This window comes from Letharia lupina, assembly GCF_014066315.1.
Source record: "Letharia lupina isolate WasteWater1 chromosome Unknown contig_3, whole genome shotgun sequence".
In the NCBI taxonomy this organism is placed as follows: domain Eukaryota; kingdom Fungi; phylum Ascomycota; class Lecanoromycetes; order Lecanorales; family Parmeliaceae; genus Letharia; species Letharia lupina.
The window spans coordinates 2384625-2400567 of NW_023502972.1; the positions used below are offsets into that span (position 1 = coordinate 2384625).

The following is a 15943-nucleotide window of genomic DNA, read 5'->3' on the forward strand; positions in this document are numbered from 1 at the left end:
AGTGTAATGATCTTAGAATAGTTCACTCTCCGTTAGACTAGGGAAATAAGACAAATAATAAAGAGAAGAGGGCGTGGCCTGTTATCCGTCAGCTTTACTAACCGGGACGTATCGGGCTTTGCGCTTTCTGATGTTTGCAGGAAGTTAGACGAACGTTGTTAGGCCACTGACCATAATCCCTGCTTCGGAAAGGAAGGAGGAATTAAAATCAACTAGTTGGACAAATCCGGCGCTCGCAATTGCACCAATATTATCGTATAGAGGAATGGATTAGGGACAACAGTAGGGTTGTGCTGAGACAAAGGACGGAGATAGGCTGTGCGGGGAAGCCTGAACAACAGTACGCTCGGATAGGCTTTCGAGGGAGTAAAATAGATCGATCGATTTTTCTCTTTCGGTTTTGGGTTAGCGCGCCCTTAAAGCCGTTAATATCGCCGAGGTATAATCGATAAACGATAGTATTAGAAGACGTAAAGGAAAGCCTTACAACGGCTGGACTTGGAAATTTATATAGTTACTTATCTCTTATAAATTTTCGATAATATAATAACTAATCTAATAGCTAAGTCTAGGATTTTTTAATCACGTCTAGACACTAACAAGGGTCAGAGCGTTGCAATAAGAGTCAGCCGAGTGAGAAGATTCAGGGAGATTGTGGACAGATGCTCTCGTCGAACCATTAAGCATCGTCCATTCCCGCGTCTCTTCCTTCATCGAAGTGGATCGAGGGAGATACGATCGCCGTCGCGTCCTCACTCCTGTTCAACTGTTCGATCACGGACGTTCCAAGGCTAAACACCAATCGCCCAACGCGCTGCCCGCCGCCATCCAAGAGCCTCTCTGCCGGAGGATTCGACCGTGACGTGGAGCATCGGGAGCCTCCGGGATCTCCAATATGTCGCCTTCTCAATCCAGCCATGCGCCTTGCGAGTCGAAGACTTTATAATTACTTACTTTTCCGCTAACTTAGAAATCGAAGTATTGCCGGGCTCGCGAGCATATGGCTCCAGCCAGACTCGAACGGCGTACCTGGATCTCTTCAGAGGGCGTTTGCAGTATGGTACGACCATACTATATCTGTACAACCTGCGACAATGGCAAATTTAGCGTCTTTAGAGATAGCGATTATCCACACGGCTTCATAATTTGGGATGATAGCATCGGTATCCATCCACAAAATCCCAGATGCTACTGCGAGTTCCCGAGTCGGCAGAATCGAAAAGTTAAAAAAGCCCGTGTGAAAATATTTAGAGAAGGTTTTTAGGTCTACGCTTCGGGAGCCTGTGATTACTTCTTAGATAGAAAAGATGAAGCTCCTTATAAGGACGTGAGGAAGCTTCTTGATGATTGCGATGATTTTCATCCCAATCTACTAAAGGGATTTCCGCCTTACTGCTGAGTACACGAGTGGCTGCTCGTTCCGGAGGCGCGACAAAGTTTTCTAGTCCTTGAAACAGGACTTGGGATACAAATGCGGCTTTTATAACGTTAATCTTAGAGGTTGCCGTTCTTCATCAGCGTCAGTCGGATGTCCACGTCGGAGAGGTCAAGGCAATTGATAATGTCGTCGTGGTTGTTAAGGCATTGGTAGACCTTTTTTAGCACTGTAAGTATTTTGTAAGATATCTCAGCCGTGGCATGGTCTTAAGGCTCATGACGCTCAAGAAGGTCGTTATTTAAAGGGAATTTAAAGGCAGCGGCGCCATCTCGAAACGTCATGCTGGTTCTACCCTGGCCGAGGATGAACGCTTTGAGAAGTTTTCCATCAGGTTGCAACAGGGTGTATCGGAGGGGTGAGGACATGCTGGGCGTCCGGCAAATCAAAAGTGGAGGGATGCTTAACGTTATTAATAGCAGTGCCAATGTGGCCATATTCGGCTCCGTGTCCAATTGATGCCCACAATTCGAACGGCGGTTCTATGAATCTAGCGATTACTATGCTTATAATTTACATGAAACTCCATACCGTATTGCTTGTGCTACTATACCGAGATCAAACCCTGTTTGGGCACCACAGACCTTCCTGCTCTAATCTCCTATGGGCTAATGCGGTCTTTATAGAGGGACGTTCCTAAGCGAGAGCTCCCGGGACTAACTAGGAGGATGCTTCCAGGCCCAGAATGTCAAGGAAATGGATGACTGGGTCATGAATTCATAGTGGTGTAAAAGATGTTGATTATTCTATGTGCCCGCAGGGCAGATATGTGCGGTGCCAAGCCACGCTAGGCCCAATTGGGTGGTAGCTCTGGAGGAGGCCTTGGCGTACCGTGATATAGAATCAATATGAAACTTTGATATATATAAGTTCTAGGCGTATAAACTCTATTATTCGATGTTTTATATTAAGTTACATTGAGAAGAATAATAAATAAGAATATATGCGTTTTTTTTATAATATTTTATATAATAAGTTCTCGATATCGATGATATTATAATTGCTATAGCGCGTAAACTAAGAATTATCTTCTTCGAATATACTATCTTAAAGAACTATTACGTCGTTAAACTTAATATTATAGATCTTAACGATATTTAATTAGTCTTTATAATTATATTTAATAAGTTTAATCGTATTAATATAATAATTAATAATATAAAATATAGTAAATCGTTTAAAGAACTATTAGATAGTTAGATTAGAAGATAAATAGAAGTCGATTTTCTCGAGTTAATTAATATTATTAGAATAATTACGAAGGCTATAAGAAGTAAGAAGCTTAGTAAGACGTTAATTTAATAAGTTATCTCTATTAGAGATTAAAGAGAATAATATTTCTTTATAAGTTCTTTAGAATATAAATTTTATTAATATTTATACTCGTATAGAGTTTAAATATTTAATATCTATTACGTCTTTAATAGACTTTCTTATTAACGCTATTTAACTTATAATAATATAAATATTAAAAATATAATAGTATTATGAAATAAGAGTTAAGATAAGAATTCGATTAAGAGTATAAAAATAAAATATTAGTTAGCGATAATAAAGAAGTTATTATTAAGGATAATTATAAGAATAGATATATATAAGATAATTATAGCGAAGATTAAGATATATAAAAAAAATTATAGAAGATTTAAGAGATTAAGTAATAGTATTAATCTTAAAAAATATAAGGCTCTTTAAGATAACTGAGTTCTATATATTTAAATAGCTATTTTAAGATATTACGAATATTTTATATAAATATTATATATATAGAGCGAAATAGAGTAGATCTATTCTACGTTCTTCTAATTTTTAGATTATTTATTTATACTCTTTTATATCTCCTTAACTATTTAAACGTCTATATTCCTTTCGCTAAGAAGATACAGACTATATCATAGAGAGCCGAAGCCTCAATATTTCCTCTACCCACAAGTTCCAGGTCAAGCACGCCATAAGTCAGCGCTGTTCCCCTAATTGTCAACCGATACGAAAAGTGTGGTGTGGCGGACCCATACTAATCGGACGCGATATCAGCACTACCGTGATTTCCACTTAAACGCTCATGGTATCGATTAACATGTCCATGACTTCCTGATGGGAGTTGTGCACCGCATGAATAAGAGGCGTTCGACCATCTATATCTTTATTGTTAACATCGAGTCGAAGATCTTGCATGAGCAGCATTAGTAGACGGTATACCCCCGTGGCATTATGTCACCAAGTCGATCGATCCAGAGGTTTCTCGCTCGGTATCTTGCCAACAGAGCTATCATTAGCCGACTTCGATGCTACGTTAGCATATGTGAGTAATAATTACAATATAGCCAGCAACTTCTTCTAGTTCTCGAGAGTTATATCCTTTAAAATCATTTGCTTATTATAATCACGTGTTAGAATTAAGAGTGAACTGAATTTATTAATAAATATCAAGAGATCGCATATATCTAAATCTTTAAGCCGCACTACTATCCGTAGAGGATCTTACTACTTATTTCAGAAATAACTATTTCTATTAGCACTGTCTAGTAAGAGCAATATCCTCGTTAACACATATCGATTTCGTAGATCTAAAGAGCTTATAATAATTCGAACGAGGGTCGTATCTCCCCGATAGTCTATCTAACGTATACCTCTCTAAAAACGAGAAATTAGAAGATAAAACATCGCTAAGCTATAGAGTCTTAATACTAAATATAGAACGTTTTCACCGCGCGAATTAAGGTATTAAAGATATACTTCGATATTCTTCTATTCTAATAAATATTTTACTATATTAACGTAATTTCTTAAAATAGTCTCTTTAACTAATTAATACACTAACTTATTAAAGAATGAAAACTATTAATCGCGTTAAACGTTACGTAGTAATTTAGTTTAAAACTCTATCTAATATTAAGCTCTTATTATTAAACGCTAAATTATAAGAATATAGCCTTTACTAATAGTTATATATAGAAGTTTATTATCTTATTACTTCTAAATTAATATATTTAATATATATTCGATAAGATTAAATATTAGATTCTAATTCTAACGATATTTATTAGAATCTAATTATTATCTTAAAATAAGTTAAAAAAAGTTAAGATTTTAAAGCTAATAACTAATTTTATTCTTTAAGAAGAGTATTTTTAGTCTAGATTAGTTACTCTATAAAAAAAATTAATTAATAACCCCTATAGCTAATTAAAAAAGAAACTTATTTATATCGAAGTTCGAGTTTTTAAGTATATTATATAGTATAGCTTCTAAGCTATAGAGCGTAGTAATAATAAGTAGATTATATAGATTACTATTATTTAGAAACCTGGCCTTAATTACGTAGTTCGAATAATAATTTTATTTAATCTAATTATAAAGTCGAGTTAAGCTCGCTTAGTATAGATTCTCTATACTTACTAGACTAAAGGAAACTGTAAGCCTCAGTTAGACGCTTTAGAGCTCGCCGCCGCCGCTATTACCACTATTATTATCATTACTATTACTATTAAAAGTATATATAATAGATATTTACGAAGGTATAAAGAGTAGTTATAAAGATACGGAGGCGGTAATAGATATTAATTTATTAATCGCTAAGTTAGATAATAATATTACTACTAGTCTAAATAAGTAGCTAACGAGCGTATCTATTACTATTTGATATCTAAAGATAGTTCGATAGATATCGATTTAATTACTTGCGAATACTCTATTACTTAGATAGTACGAAGACGTTAATTATAGTCGTAGAAGAATTACGATTAGAACGGTGAGTGCACTAAGGAAGAGAATAATTATTATAGAACGTTTTATCTTTATCATTCAAGAAGCATTTTTTTTGCTAGGTTCTGGAGCGCATGCACGAGAAATATATATCAAGTTCTCTTTATTATAACGAAGGTAAGAATTATAAATAGACTTATAATCATTATACTGTAGAAATAAATGAAAACGGGAGATAGTAAGCCTTGACCCTACTACTTTAATCTTGATCTACTGTTATATCATAGAATTTCTTCCAGATAGTATCTCCGCTATGTCTAAAACAATCTTTATCCAATCTTCCATCTTCGCTAACGCGTCTCTGGAGTCGTTCACACTGAAAATCAATCATCGTGCTGTCGGTAAGCTCCATCAAACTTAGGCCATGCTTGAATCAAAGAGTCTCTCGGCCCCTTTGGGAGGCCTTCGCTTGATAGAAGTCAATCAGAACTGCCTGGAGTCTCCGAAGCCCACTCAGCTACGCGAGGGAGAATACCCCCCTCGTCGCTCATCGACATTAATTCAAGGTTATCATCCCAGTCCAGTTAACGCATTTTGTTAAATATTTCGCTGTTTCGTCCTTCAAGCATATCGTCACCCGCCCACTCAACAAAATTATCTATCTCAAGACCTTCGAGACATTCCAGTAAGGACCAGCCATCATCCCTGTCACAAATCTTTTCAAACGGTCGCCAAAACGTTTCCTTGAAGTTTCATCCATATCCGTCACTCTCTATTCATAGAAGCGTTTTCAATGACGCCCGACGCATTCTTGCTTTAAAGAAGCGTGATTTGAGCCGTGAAGGAAGGAGTGAAACGAAATCACTACACCTTCTACTCACGACCATCGGTTCATCGGGAGGTATGGTCGATGACTTCTCAAAAGAGTCTCTTTTAAAGTGGAAAGGCAAGGACTTGTGATCCGACAACTATTCCAGGTAATATTGTTGATCCACGCCTGCTGGGAAGGATGCCTTTGTTGAAGTCTTACTCGTTTTGCGTTTTTTCTCACCTTAAGTACATTCCTAAGCAATTCTGTAAGATGTCGTAGGTGTGAATATCAGACCCAGTCTCATAGGTTAGCGAAGTTAGCGGTATATCATAAACGGCAGCTTCTTTATATAGGTTGAAGACGAAGCCTATATAGTAAATTCGACCCGTACTACCTTAATAAATAATTCGATATCGAATGGGTGTCCGGCATCGAATAGGCGTTTAGTACTAAATAGGAGTTCGGTATCGAATAAGCGTTTAATATAAATTTATACTAAGCATATTTTCTACTAATCTTATTATACTTTAGATTTTAGATATTATAGTCTAGCTAGATTAAACTAGAAGATACGCTATATATTTAAGATCTTTATTAATCTATAATATCTATAATATAATAAAAAAGAATTATCTAAGTCTTTTCTATATATAACATATCGATAATACGTTTTATTACGCGTTTCGAGTATCTGGGGCAAGAGAACTGGTCAACCTTTAATGCTAGTAGGCAATCGATCGAGGTCTAATTACTATTAAAGATTTCTAGCTAATTACCGAGGCCGCTATTAACACCGTCTAAGCCTTGTCCTGCCATTTTTTCAACACTTTCTTTGCCGTAGTCTGGAAATTCTTGAGAGCCTGCTGCAACTTCGAGCCATTCTCGAGAGACTTGAAATGGGATAGTAGCTGTGGTGATTCGTTCAAGTTCTTGAGGCTTTCATAGGCGCGATAAGACTCCTTTTCCGTGAAGCATTCTCGGTCGTCGAGAAAAGTAATAATGGTAGTCAGGGTGGTCCAGTCATCTGAGGAAGCGTCTTCATTACTGCGGATATTTCCCACAAGTTGCTCATGAATACAATCGAGAGACGTTGCAAATGTGGCTGCGGTATAGAAGTGTGCACCGACCATCAGACAATCAGTCTGTGACCATACAGCATGGACTTGACCTGGCATCTGTATACTAGTCGAACCGTTAGTATCTTAGTGACAAGTCTTTCGGGACAGCCTGCTCACAAGACCTTGCCAACATCCAGCTTAATCTTCAGCTGCACTGAACCCGGTGCAGTGTCACCAGCACGATGGTCCCGTCGGATTGCGTCTCGATCGCCTGCAGGGATGTACCAGAATTTGACTCCCTCGAGCATCATGACACAGGTCATTTTACCAAGGTTGTCCACATGCTGAGGAGAGATGCCGCCTTTTTTGGTCGCTATGAAGAACTCGGGATGGATCTTTATGCCCCCCAGCTCGCCTAAGTTTTTTTCTAAACTAACTACTCTCGCCCGTTGCCGTAACCTTACCTGGCATTTCGTCTCCAGGCATCCTTCGATTACGCATCGTGGGAGGAATTGGATACCAGTGGTATTGTTGATGTCTAGGAAATTCAGTGCAGCTGCAGTCGGCGCATGCTTAGAAAAGGCTTTGATGAATTCCTCGACGCTTGCTCCTCGCGTGGCATCCTTATAATTATAAATAGAAGAATCGAAAACTTCGATTTTAGCGTTTTTAAATTTAGAGACTTAATTTAGAAGATCCTCGATAGAGAATGACGGTGTGGGATGTGATGTGATCAGGATCGGTATAGAATATAGCGTCTCGAGCTCTCGAAGAATCTTTCGTATATCACTTATAACGACTCGCAGCTCCTCGACGAGCAGATTCAGTGATAGTATTTCTGTGAATGCCTCGTACTTTGTGCTAGTGTGTACATCCAGCAGCTTTCCCGCCAGAGCGCGCTGAGGGGTGTATGGGGCCCGAGCGACGGCGTCGACGGCAAGGTGGTTTTGAGAGATCTCTTCTTGGATCATCCCACTCCAAGATGGACAATGCTCTGTAATCGAATCGTAGGCGTTACGAGAATCTTTCTTTTTAGAGAGAATCGAAATTATTCGCCGGCATCCTCTTTGAATTTTCGTTTTATCGCATAAGATTGATTATCTTAAATCCTCTTCTTCTGACGCGCTTCGTCTGGCTCGTTGTAGATTATTCTTTTCCTCTTTATAACTGCCTTCGTAGAGGTAATGGTTCTTACTCCTTAATTATTAGGCATCGCGTTGATGAACGCTGTTAATCTGAGTGATTAGGAAATCATAATAGAAATGCTATATAACACTGTGAGGAAGTGATGATAAGATATCGACCAGATTCACCGAGCATCAAAGTCTACCATAGAATGGTGACTGGTAATGAGCATTAAGAAGGATTAGTATATAACAGTGGTGAAATCAGCTTACGGAGGTCCGCACCATAAGTCCTAGACGCCAAGACTCTCTCGGATAGCGCCCCTCCTACAAAAATGGAGCTATCTTCCAAAAGTAGGGTTAGGGCTTGTCCAGGACTTTTGGTGCGGACCTCCGGACGCTGCAACCTTCGTGAATTCCCGAACTCGGTAAAGCGGCTACACTAGCGCCCAATCGGGTAAAGCGTTCTTGGCCGAAATATCAAGAAGAACATTTAAACCCCTCGACATCCCTCGCTGTTTTCTCATTCGAATAATCCTCTGTTCGCCTACACTTTTCCTTAGACCCCACGCTACGTAAGTCTCACCTCCCGTACGTCTCCCCTATCGATCGAGATTTGAGCTGGAGATCGAGGTTTCCCGTACTGACAACCTTCGCAGCCAGCGGTTCAGCTGCTGCACTGCGCCTCCACACCAGACCAGCCCAGAACGACGGCGTCGGCGAATAATGCACTGCCCACTCATTAGCTGATGTACAGCTCGGGGTTCTTACCTAGAACGGCCTCGCTCGTGGCGATCGAGACCAACAGCTGTCTTGTCTCATGACGCGGCCGGGGCTACTATCTCGAAGGGGTCTTCTTTACGATGATCGCCCTTCTCGTGCTCCACTGTCAGCTGCTCTACTGGCTCATCTGTAGTTTTTCTACGCGCTCTCATTCCAGGCTGATTAGGTTGGTTTGACTACCGTGGATGCGAGGGCTGTGCCGGGATAAGCAAGGACATAGAACGCTACCCCAGCTTTTCGAGGCTAGACAGTCTACACGCGGTCGAACGGCGCAACTACATCTATATACTTCTGGGCGATAATGGGGATTCTGAAAAGCAGTTACTGAGGAGAGGAGTATCTTCAGGCAGAGGTACGGACTCGCTTTTTGGGTGCTCTGCGAACGGCGCAAAATACTCAGTGACAGGTACACAGGAGTTGAAGTCATCTTCAACAAGAATTGATCTGATCGCTGCATTCTCGAGAGCGAGCACGAACGAGAGCTGAAAGAGTGGGACCTCGATAAGCATTGAACGTCTTTAGCTCTGCGCACGAGCGGTAGCCTGGTATGATCTACAGGCATCCATGCAGTGATCATGCGCAGAATACGTTCCTGATTGGTGCTGGTTGAAACGAAGGAGCTGATGTAACAGGCACACTGTGCCGTCATCGACGGACTCCTCAGCAATGGGAAGCCTGGATCGCGATGATCGACGATTTGGAGGCGGAGTAACAGCTTGTGAAGGAGGCAACTACCACTCCAAGTACTCATGCACGTCTCGGGTGGCAACTAACAGCGGCACGTGCATCAAGCCACTGGCTTTTCGCTCCCCCACTAACGAGCTGATTGAGTAGAGATCGATCGACGCGAGCGTGTGGTGCCAGACTCGAAGGTCTTATGAGGTCCTGTCCCAAGTCCTGTGTCTCTTCTGTATCAGAGACCTCCTTACGCCAACAAAAGACGTACCTTCTATAAGACTGAACGAACGGCCTGTAGCTACAATTATGGTTCGCAGGAAAAGGCCGTCGCTTCGCGTGTCGCTAAACCCCGTCTTTAGAATGCCAACATGGTGGCCTGAATTTGCCAGAGAAGCAGCTATCAATGAGACAAGCGATACAACTTTGAAATCCGAGGAGTTGAAAAAACACAGTGAGTTATCTAGAACGTTATTTTACCTCCCTCACTAATAAGATCTGCCTCAAGCATCACTTTCAATACCTCGTAACTCTACAATACTCTGTAGCAGCGACAACAACATCCCTATCAGTCTAAGAGTTTCACCACCCCTTCCTACCTTTACTTGGCCTACCGAGAATACCTTTACAGCCCTCCCTACACGATCCTCCCCAATGTACGTATCTACGTCGAAAACGCATACGATAGAGTCTTCCGAGAGGTTGTGGGAGGTGGAAGAAATACTACAAATGCGTCTTGTCCGAGGTCAAGGATTGCGTGCAAAACGAGCAAAGCGATATTTGGTACGATGGACGCCCAGTCTGCTGTCTGCTGAGAAACTCCATTATGCCCAAAAGACTTGGAAGATCGTCAAGACGTCGCCGGGTATACATACAGACAAAGGAGGAGCCTTTTATCAAAAGATCAAAGTTCAGTGGGCTCCGTCGTGGGTATCATCCCTTGACTTTGGTCCAGCAATGGGAGCATGGGAGACTGCGAGCCACTTGTCAGTTTAGTAGCATCAGTACGGTGTTTTATGCTGCTCAATCCAAGCTCTTTTGCCATTATTTGTTTATGATAGTACGCAATGAAACATGTGTTCGAAGTTTCCGCACAATACTGTCAAGTGCAATGACAATATAACAGACCTTATCTATACTACAGGCATTACTGGTCAATCTCATTGTACGAGACGGCGCTAAGACCAGTCTCGTGGGAAGAGTCAGCCTGGCCTTGATCACAGCGTCAGCATATATGAAATCCACCAATTTGGCTTCGCCAACATCGCCAAGCTCTATACCAACAACTACCTGTGAGCCGTGATCGAAGGTATGTCGCTCACCTCATACGCAATATCCTGTCATAATCGACACGGTTGATGTTGCCGACCTTGTGACTGCGGCGCCCGCCCCTAGATGCTTAGACCTCCTGCCTAGTATTGCCCTGGCGACTTTTGGTTCCTGAGGCAGCTTAGCTATGAAGTGGACAGCTTGTTCGGCCTGCTTGCTATACTGGTCGCTTACGAGCCTAATGCTGCCTTAGATTATGCAGTCGATCAGCACTTAGGACGTCTTGGGAGAATATTCCTAGGAGAGACCTTCTAAGGGCGTTCAGTGGTCCCAGCTAGACCTACGAACTTGCTAAACCTACTACAATATCAAGATTCTTAGCACTTCAAAGTGAACTAAACTTAAAAATAGATAAAGTCCGGCATAACTAGTCTCAACTTTCTACGCTGGCCGATGGCAAAGACGAGAATGTAGCGATCGGAGTGCATATACAGCCTCCAGACTCTGTTGTAGAACTTCCTTTGTTCGTCAAGAGAGGCCGTGGCACGCGCGAACAGGAGGGGATCCAATGGATTGATTGTGTCATAGAGCGCCGGCCTTGAGTATATATCAAAAATAGTGAAAAGAAGCCCCTCTTGACTACCAACGATTGTACCAAGTCGCTTGGCTTTGTGGAGCAGCCCAATAGCATATAGAAAAGGCGTTTGTCCCACACCCAATGTCGTCTCCAGATCAGTACCGGCTAGGACGTTTACCCGTAGACAGCCATGAGCGCTCTCGGATTGCGGGATGAAGAATGGGGTCAGAATAGGCTCGGAGTAACCCCGTGGTCCTGAAACATCGTCATAGAGAGTTGTCTCGATGGTGGAGTATAACTTTTGGGGGTGACCTGTCCATTGCGTTAGTGGGTACGTCTTGAGAATTGGACCGTCGTACTTAGCAACTGGTCCGACATGATTTGGAGCGATCGATGATAAAAAGCGAGAATCTAGATGCGGATGCAGCCCTTTTAAGCTCTTCATGAAAATGCTCAGGAACTGCAGGCTGTAATATATGCTAGTACTTGTTCGTGTATGGAACCTCCAGAACTGTCTCGAATCGACATTCCCATGACTGCAGCAATTTGTCACGATCCCTGTTAAGTGTGCACCGCTATCAAGTGAATTATGTGTGCACCTATGGTTAGATGGGTGGAATACTACATTTCTACTCTCCTTTTTTCACAGTCCCCTGGAATACTCATCCATCATCACGAGACCCCAAATCACTCTATTTCTCAACTCTGATGAAAAAATGCTCGCCGTTGCCAGAAGCGACATTCCGCTGTAGTCTGATGGCATTCCCATAGAATGAGCCATTAGCGCCTGGCCATCTCTTTCGACCACCCATATGATCGAGACCGCCACGAGCGTCAGCATGACATAGGCGATCCACCATATTCAAAATGTCCTATCTGCCATTACTCGCGCTCGAGTGATGCTGCCGTAGATGTTGCATTGAGAGAAATGTTGATTGCGCACATCAGGCGCAGGCACTGAGAAAATATCGACTCTATAAAACAACCAATTGTGGTCAGGTGGTTAGAAGATTGAGCGAATGAATTATGGTACACTCTTCTTATAAAAAGGTGACGCAGCGTTTGATGTATGAACTAAAAGTCTGCAGCGTATGAAATTCATGAAATTTGCAACTACTAAATTGACAGATAAATCGCCTAAATCCTCAGATTTTTCATGAATGGGTAGTCCGGTGTCTTTCTCCAAGAATAACGAGCTTCTGATCGAATCGGAACAAATACGTAAAGAAAAATAGCTAATCGTTTGACCCAGCGCTCATCGCTTGGAAAGATGCTCGCCCGAGTTGCACAGAAAGAGGCCGCCAGTCATCATATTTCGTATCCCAAACCAATTGCCCATACCTCAAAGCACCGTCTGGTCAAGATCCACATGCCTTGTCAAGTGTGGTGAAAAACGATAGGATGCCTTACCTAACCAATGCCTATTAACATTTATAAAGGCAATCATCAAGTAGAAAGTGCAAAACCAAAGAAAATTAGTGTGTCTGCGCTGTAGTAGGATCTTTACGAGAGCGAATGCTCGTATGCAGAACACTGAGACGATCATCCAACAGCGAGAAGGATGCAAGCTCAGCTAGCTCACTCTCACCACCAGCCATAGATGTTGCTTCCACCGCCATATCCGACAGTCGTGGCTTCCGGAACACATCGGTCACTGTCAACGACACGCCTTCCAGCCGGGCCGCTCCAACCAGCTTCATCGCGCTGACGGAGTCGCCGCCCATGCGGAAGAAGCTGTCGCCTGCCCCTATCTTCTCGGTGTCCAGGCTTAACGTTGTTGCCCACAGCGTCTGCAGCCTCCGCTCCATCTCTGTCGACGGTGCTCGCTTCTCATCGCCTGTCGCCTCAAACGCCGCCAGCTGCTCAACTGATAGCGATGATCCTATCTCACGCAGCCGCTTCCGGTCTGTCTTTGCGGACACCGTCATTGGCATCTGCCTCACTGGGATGTATGCTGACGGCACCATGTACGCAGGAAGACAGTCTGCGAGCTTCTCGTCCAGCCCGGCGACTATGCGCTCCAGCTGACTCCTCATCGCTGCGCTCCAAGCTACTCCCTCAACGCCCTCCTGCGGCATCTCATTAAATAAAAAGTTCGAATTCTAGCTATAAGTATCTATCTACCTTACTAATACAACTAACGTAAAATAAATAGTTCGAGCTTACTACTAAATAATCTATAATAATATTATAAATACTATTATTATATTTATTAATATTGAAATATTTATAAAGTATTATATTAATATTATTAAAATATTAATAAAAAAACTAGATCTTAATAATAAGAATAGTAAGTTTATATAATTATTACTTAACTTCTAGCTAATATTATCTAGTATATAAAAAGCTAGAAGTACTTATATAGAAAAATCGCCTAATAATTATATAAGTCTAAAGCTATAAAAAAGAATTAATAAATTACGAGGAAATTAATAATAGAGCTATCTAAAGTTAAAGATAAATATTATAGCCTATCTATTAGAATAGTAAGAGTTTATATAGACTAGAAATTATTATAGCTTATTTGTTAAGGAATCATTATGGTTTGACTTATATATGTATATAGTTGTAAAAGATGTTAATTAATCTATGTGGTCTGTAGGGTAGATATGTGCGGTGCCAAGCCTACGCTAGTGGCCCTATGAGTATCCCTGAGGCATCTCATGACAATTGCCCACAAAAAACAGAGAAATGCCATGTCCTTATGGCAAGAAGTATGCATGCATGATTCTTCGAATGCCGGAAATGAATGGAGATGCCAGGCTAATTAGTGGTGTGCATCCCGCGAAATCTCCTGCCGAAATGAAAACTTTTGAATAATGAAATGACTGTCGGAGTAGGATATCGGACGGTTTCAATTCGTCCAAATATGTATCGTCCGATGTTCCTCCTGCAGAGGCCCAATTGGCTGTGATCGTCGCAGTAGATCCTCCTCTTGTGACGTCATTGCAGTGATGTACCACAATGTGATATTGCCCAGGCATGTGGAGACAGCAGGCCAAATTGTAGTGTCGTTCTCCTGCTGAGTGGCGACCTGACGTGGGATTATGGAGAGTTGAGCCGTGTTCTTGATGATGGTGGCCTTGTTGCCGCTTGATTTCTCCGCAGTGTTCTCCGCATTTGCCTGCTGTAGTGTTTCCTCCTCTTGCTTTAACTGAGTGGGTGGGGTTAATAATACTTGGTGAGCTGGCTAAGTGGCTGACTGGACGGCTTATAGAGACCTCTTATATTGCTGGCGAGTCTTCTGATTCCGATGCTTCTTCTTCTGCTGTGTTATATATATAAATAGATACTCCGATAATCGAGTAGCGTGAAAATCGAATAGAGTATCGTTACTATTCTAGTTATAAGAATTAAGATTATATAGTAAGAATATCGTTAGATTCGAGAATGAAAAAGTAAGATTGAATTCTCGATGGAAGCTAGTACGGGCTACGGTAGAGGTACTTAAATATATGTGTGACTATAACGTAAATAAGGCAAGTCTTATAGCGTATAAGTTTATTGTAATATCGATAGATCTATTAAAAGAATCGATTTAAACGGTGTTAAAAGATACTCGATAATAGCGAGTATATTAAAGGTTCGACTCAGAGCGTTATATTATTAGGTATTAATATAGACTTTATATAAACGTATAGTATAGACGTGGCTCGTAGAGACGTCTACTATATTATAGGATTAAGTGAAATTAAATCTTAAGATATTACTATTATTATTAAATTATTTTACTTTATCTATAATTAAATATATATACTCTAAAAAATATATTATATAGAGACTTATTTTATATAACTTAGTATTGCTTTCTTTTTAATATAACTATAAGTAAAGGCCTATGAATTAAATTTATAAAGTTGGATTTTTCTAAGTTAAATCGAATTTTAATTTTAGTTCTAAGTTAAATTAAATTCTAATCGCTTACTATATATTTTTAATTTACTTTTATTATTATAAAATTAATAAAGAAGATAAAAGCTCTAACTCTAAGTTAAATCGAACTTTATTTACTTTCTATACGATATTTAATTTACTTCTATTACTATAAATCGCTAACTAATTATATTCTTATCTAAAAAAAAAGTATTTACTTAATAATCTTATTTTTAATATATCTTATTAGTCGAGTAAGTTATTTTTTTAATAGATTATTTAAAATTATAATTAATAAGCTAATTTTATTAATAACTCGATTTAGAGCTATATATAGTTAGTTATAAATAAAAATCTTAGAATATAAATATAGATCGACGTAATATAATAATTAATTTTATAATTTATTAATTATTATATTAAAGGCTAATTAGATTAAAAATTAAATATATTAAAAGAGAGTATATAGATTATTCGAATTAGATGAAGTTAGAGAAATATATAATATATAATATTATTTATTATTATATTCGCTTTTAAGAATATAATAATCGAATATTTTAGATCTAATATATTTAATTTATAGATATATCTTATTATATAAATTTATATACTACTTTAAATTTCTTA

The 15943-nt window shown here is 40.1% G+C and overlaps 4 protein-coding genes across 4 annotated transcripts; 1 reads left to right on the plus strand and 3 right to left on the minus strand.

Annotated features, from left to right (window-relative positions):
• Window positions 1-6748: 6748 nt before the first annotated feature.
• HO133_007489 (uncharacterized protein) lies at window positions 6749-7510 on the minus strand (the record flags this gene model as incomplete). Its single annotated transcript, XM_037298380.1, has 3 exons — window positions 6749-6995; window positions 7187-7424; window positions 7474-7510. The coding sequence occupies 3 exons, from the start codon at window positions 7508-7510 to the stop codon at window positions 6749-6751; spliced, it is 522 nt and encodes a 173-aa protein (XP_037157015.1).
• A 2444-nt stretch (window positions 7511-9954) lies between these two features.
• On the plus strand, window positions 9955-10587 carry HO133_007490 (uncharacterized protein; the record flags this gene model as incomplete). Its single annotated transcript, XM_037298381.1, has 2 exons — window positions 9955-10045; window positions 10100-10587. 2 exons carry the CDS (start codon window positions 9955-9957, stop codon window positions 10585-10587), a joined length of 579 nt encoding a protein of 192 aa, XP_037157016.1.
• Window positions 10588-11261: 674 nt separating this feature from the next.
• HO133_007491 (uncharacterized protein) lies at window positions 11262-11815 on the minus strand (the record flags this gene model as incomplete). The annotated part of the gene is made up of 2 exons (XM_037298382.1): window positions 11262-11749; window positions 11797-11815. 2 exons carry the CDS (start codon window positions 11813-11815, stop codon window positions 11262-11264), a joined length of 507 nt encoding a protein of 168 aa, XP_037157017.1.
• A 1097-nt stretch (window positions 11816-12912) lies between these two features.
• HO133_007492 (uncharacterized protein) lies at window positions 12913-13515 on the minus strand (the record flags this gene model as incomplete). The annotated part of the gene is made up of 1 exon (XM_037298383.1): window positions 12913-13515. The coding sequence occupies one exon, from the start codon at window positions 13513-13515 to the stop codon at window positions 12913-12915; it is 603 nt and encodes a 200-aa protein (XP_037157018.1).
• Window positions 13516-15943: the final 2428 nt, after the last annotated feature.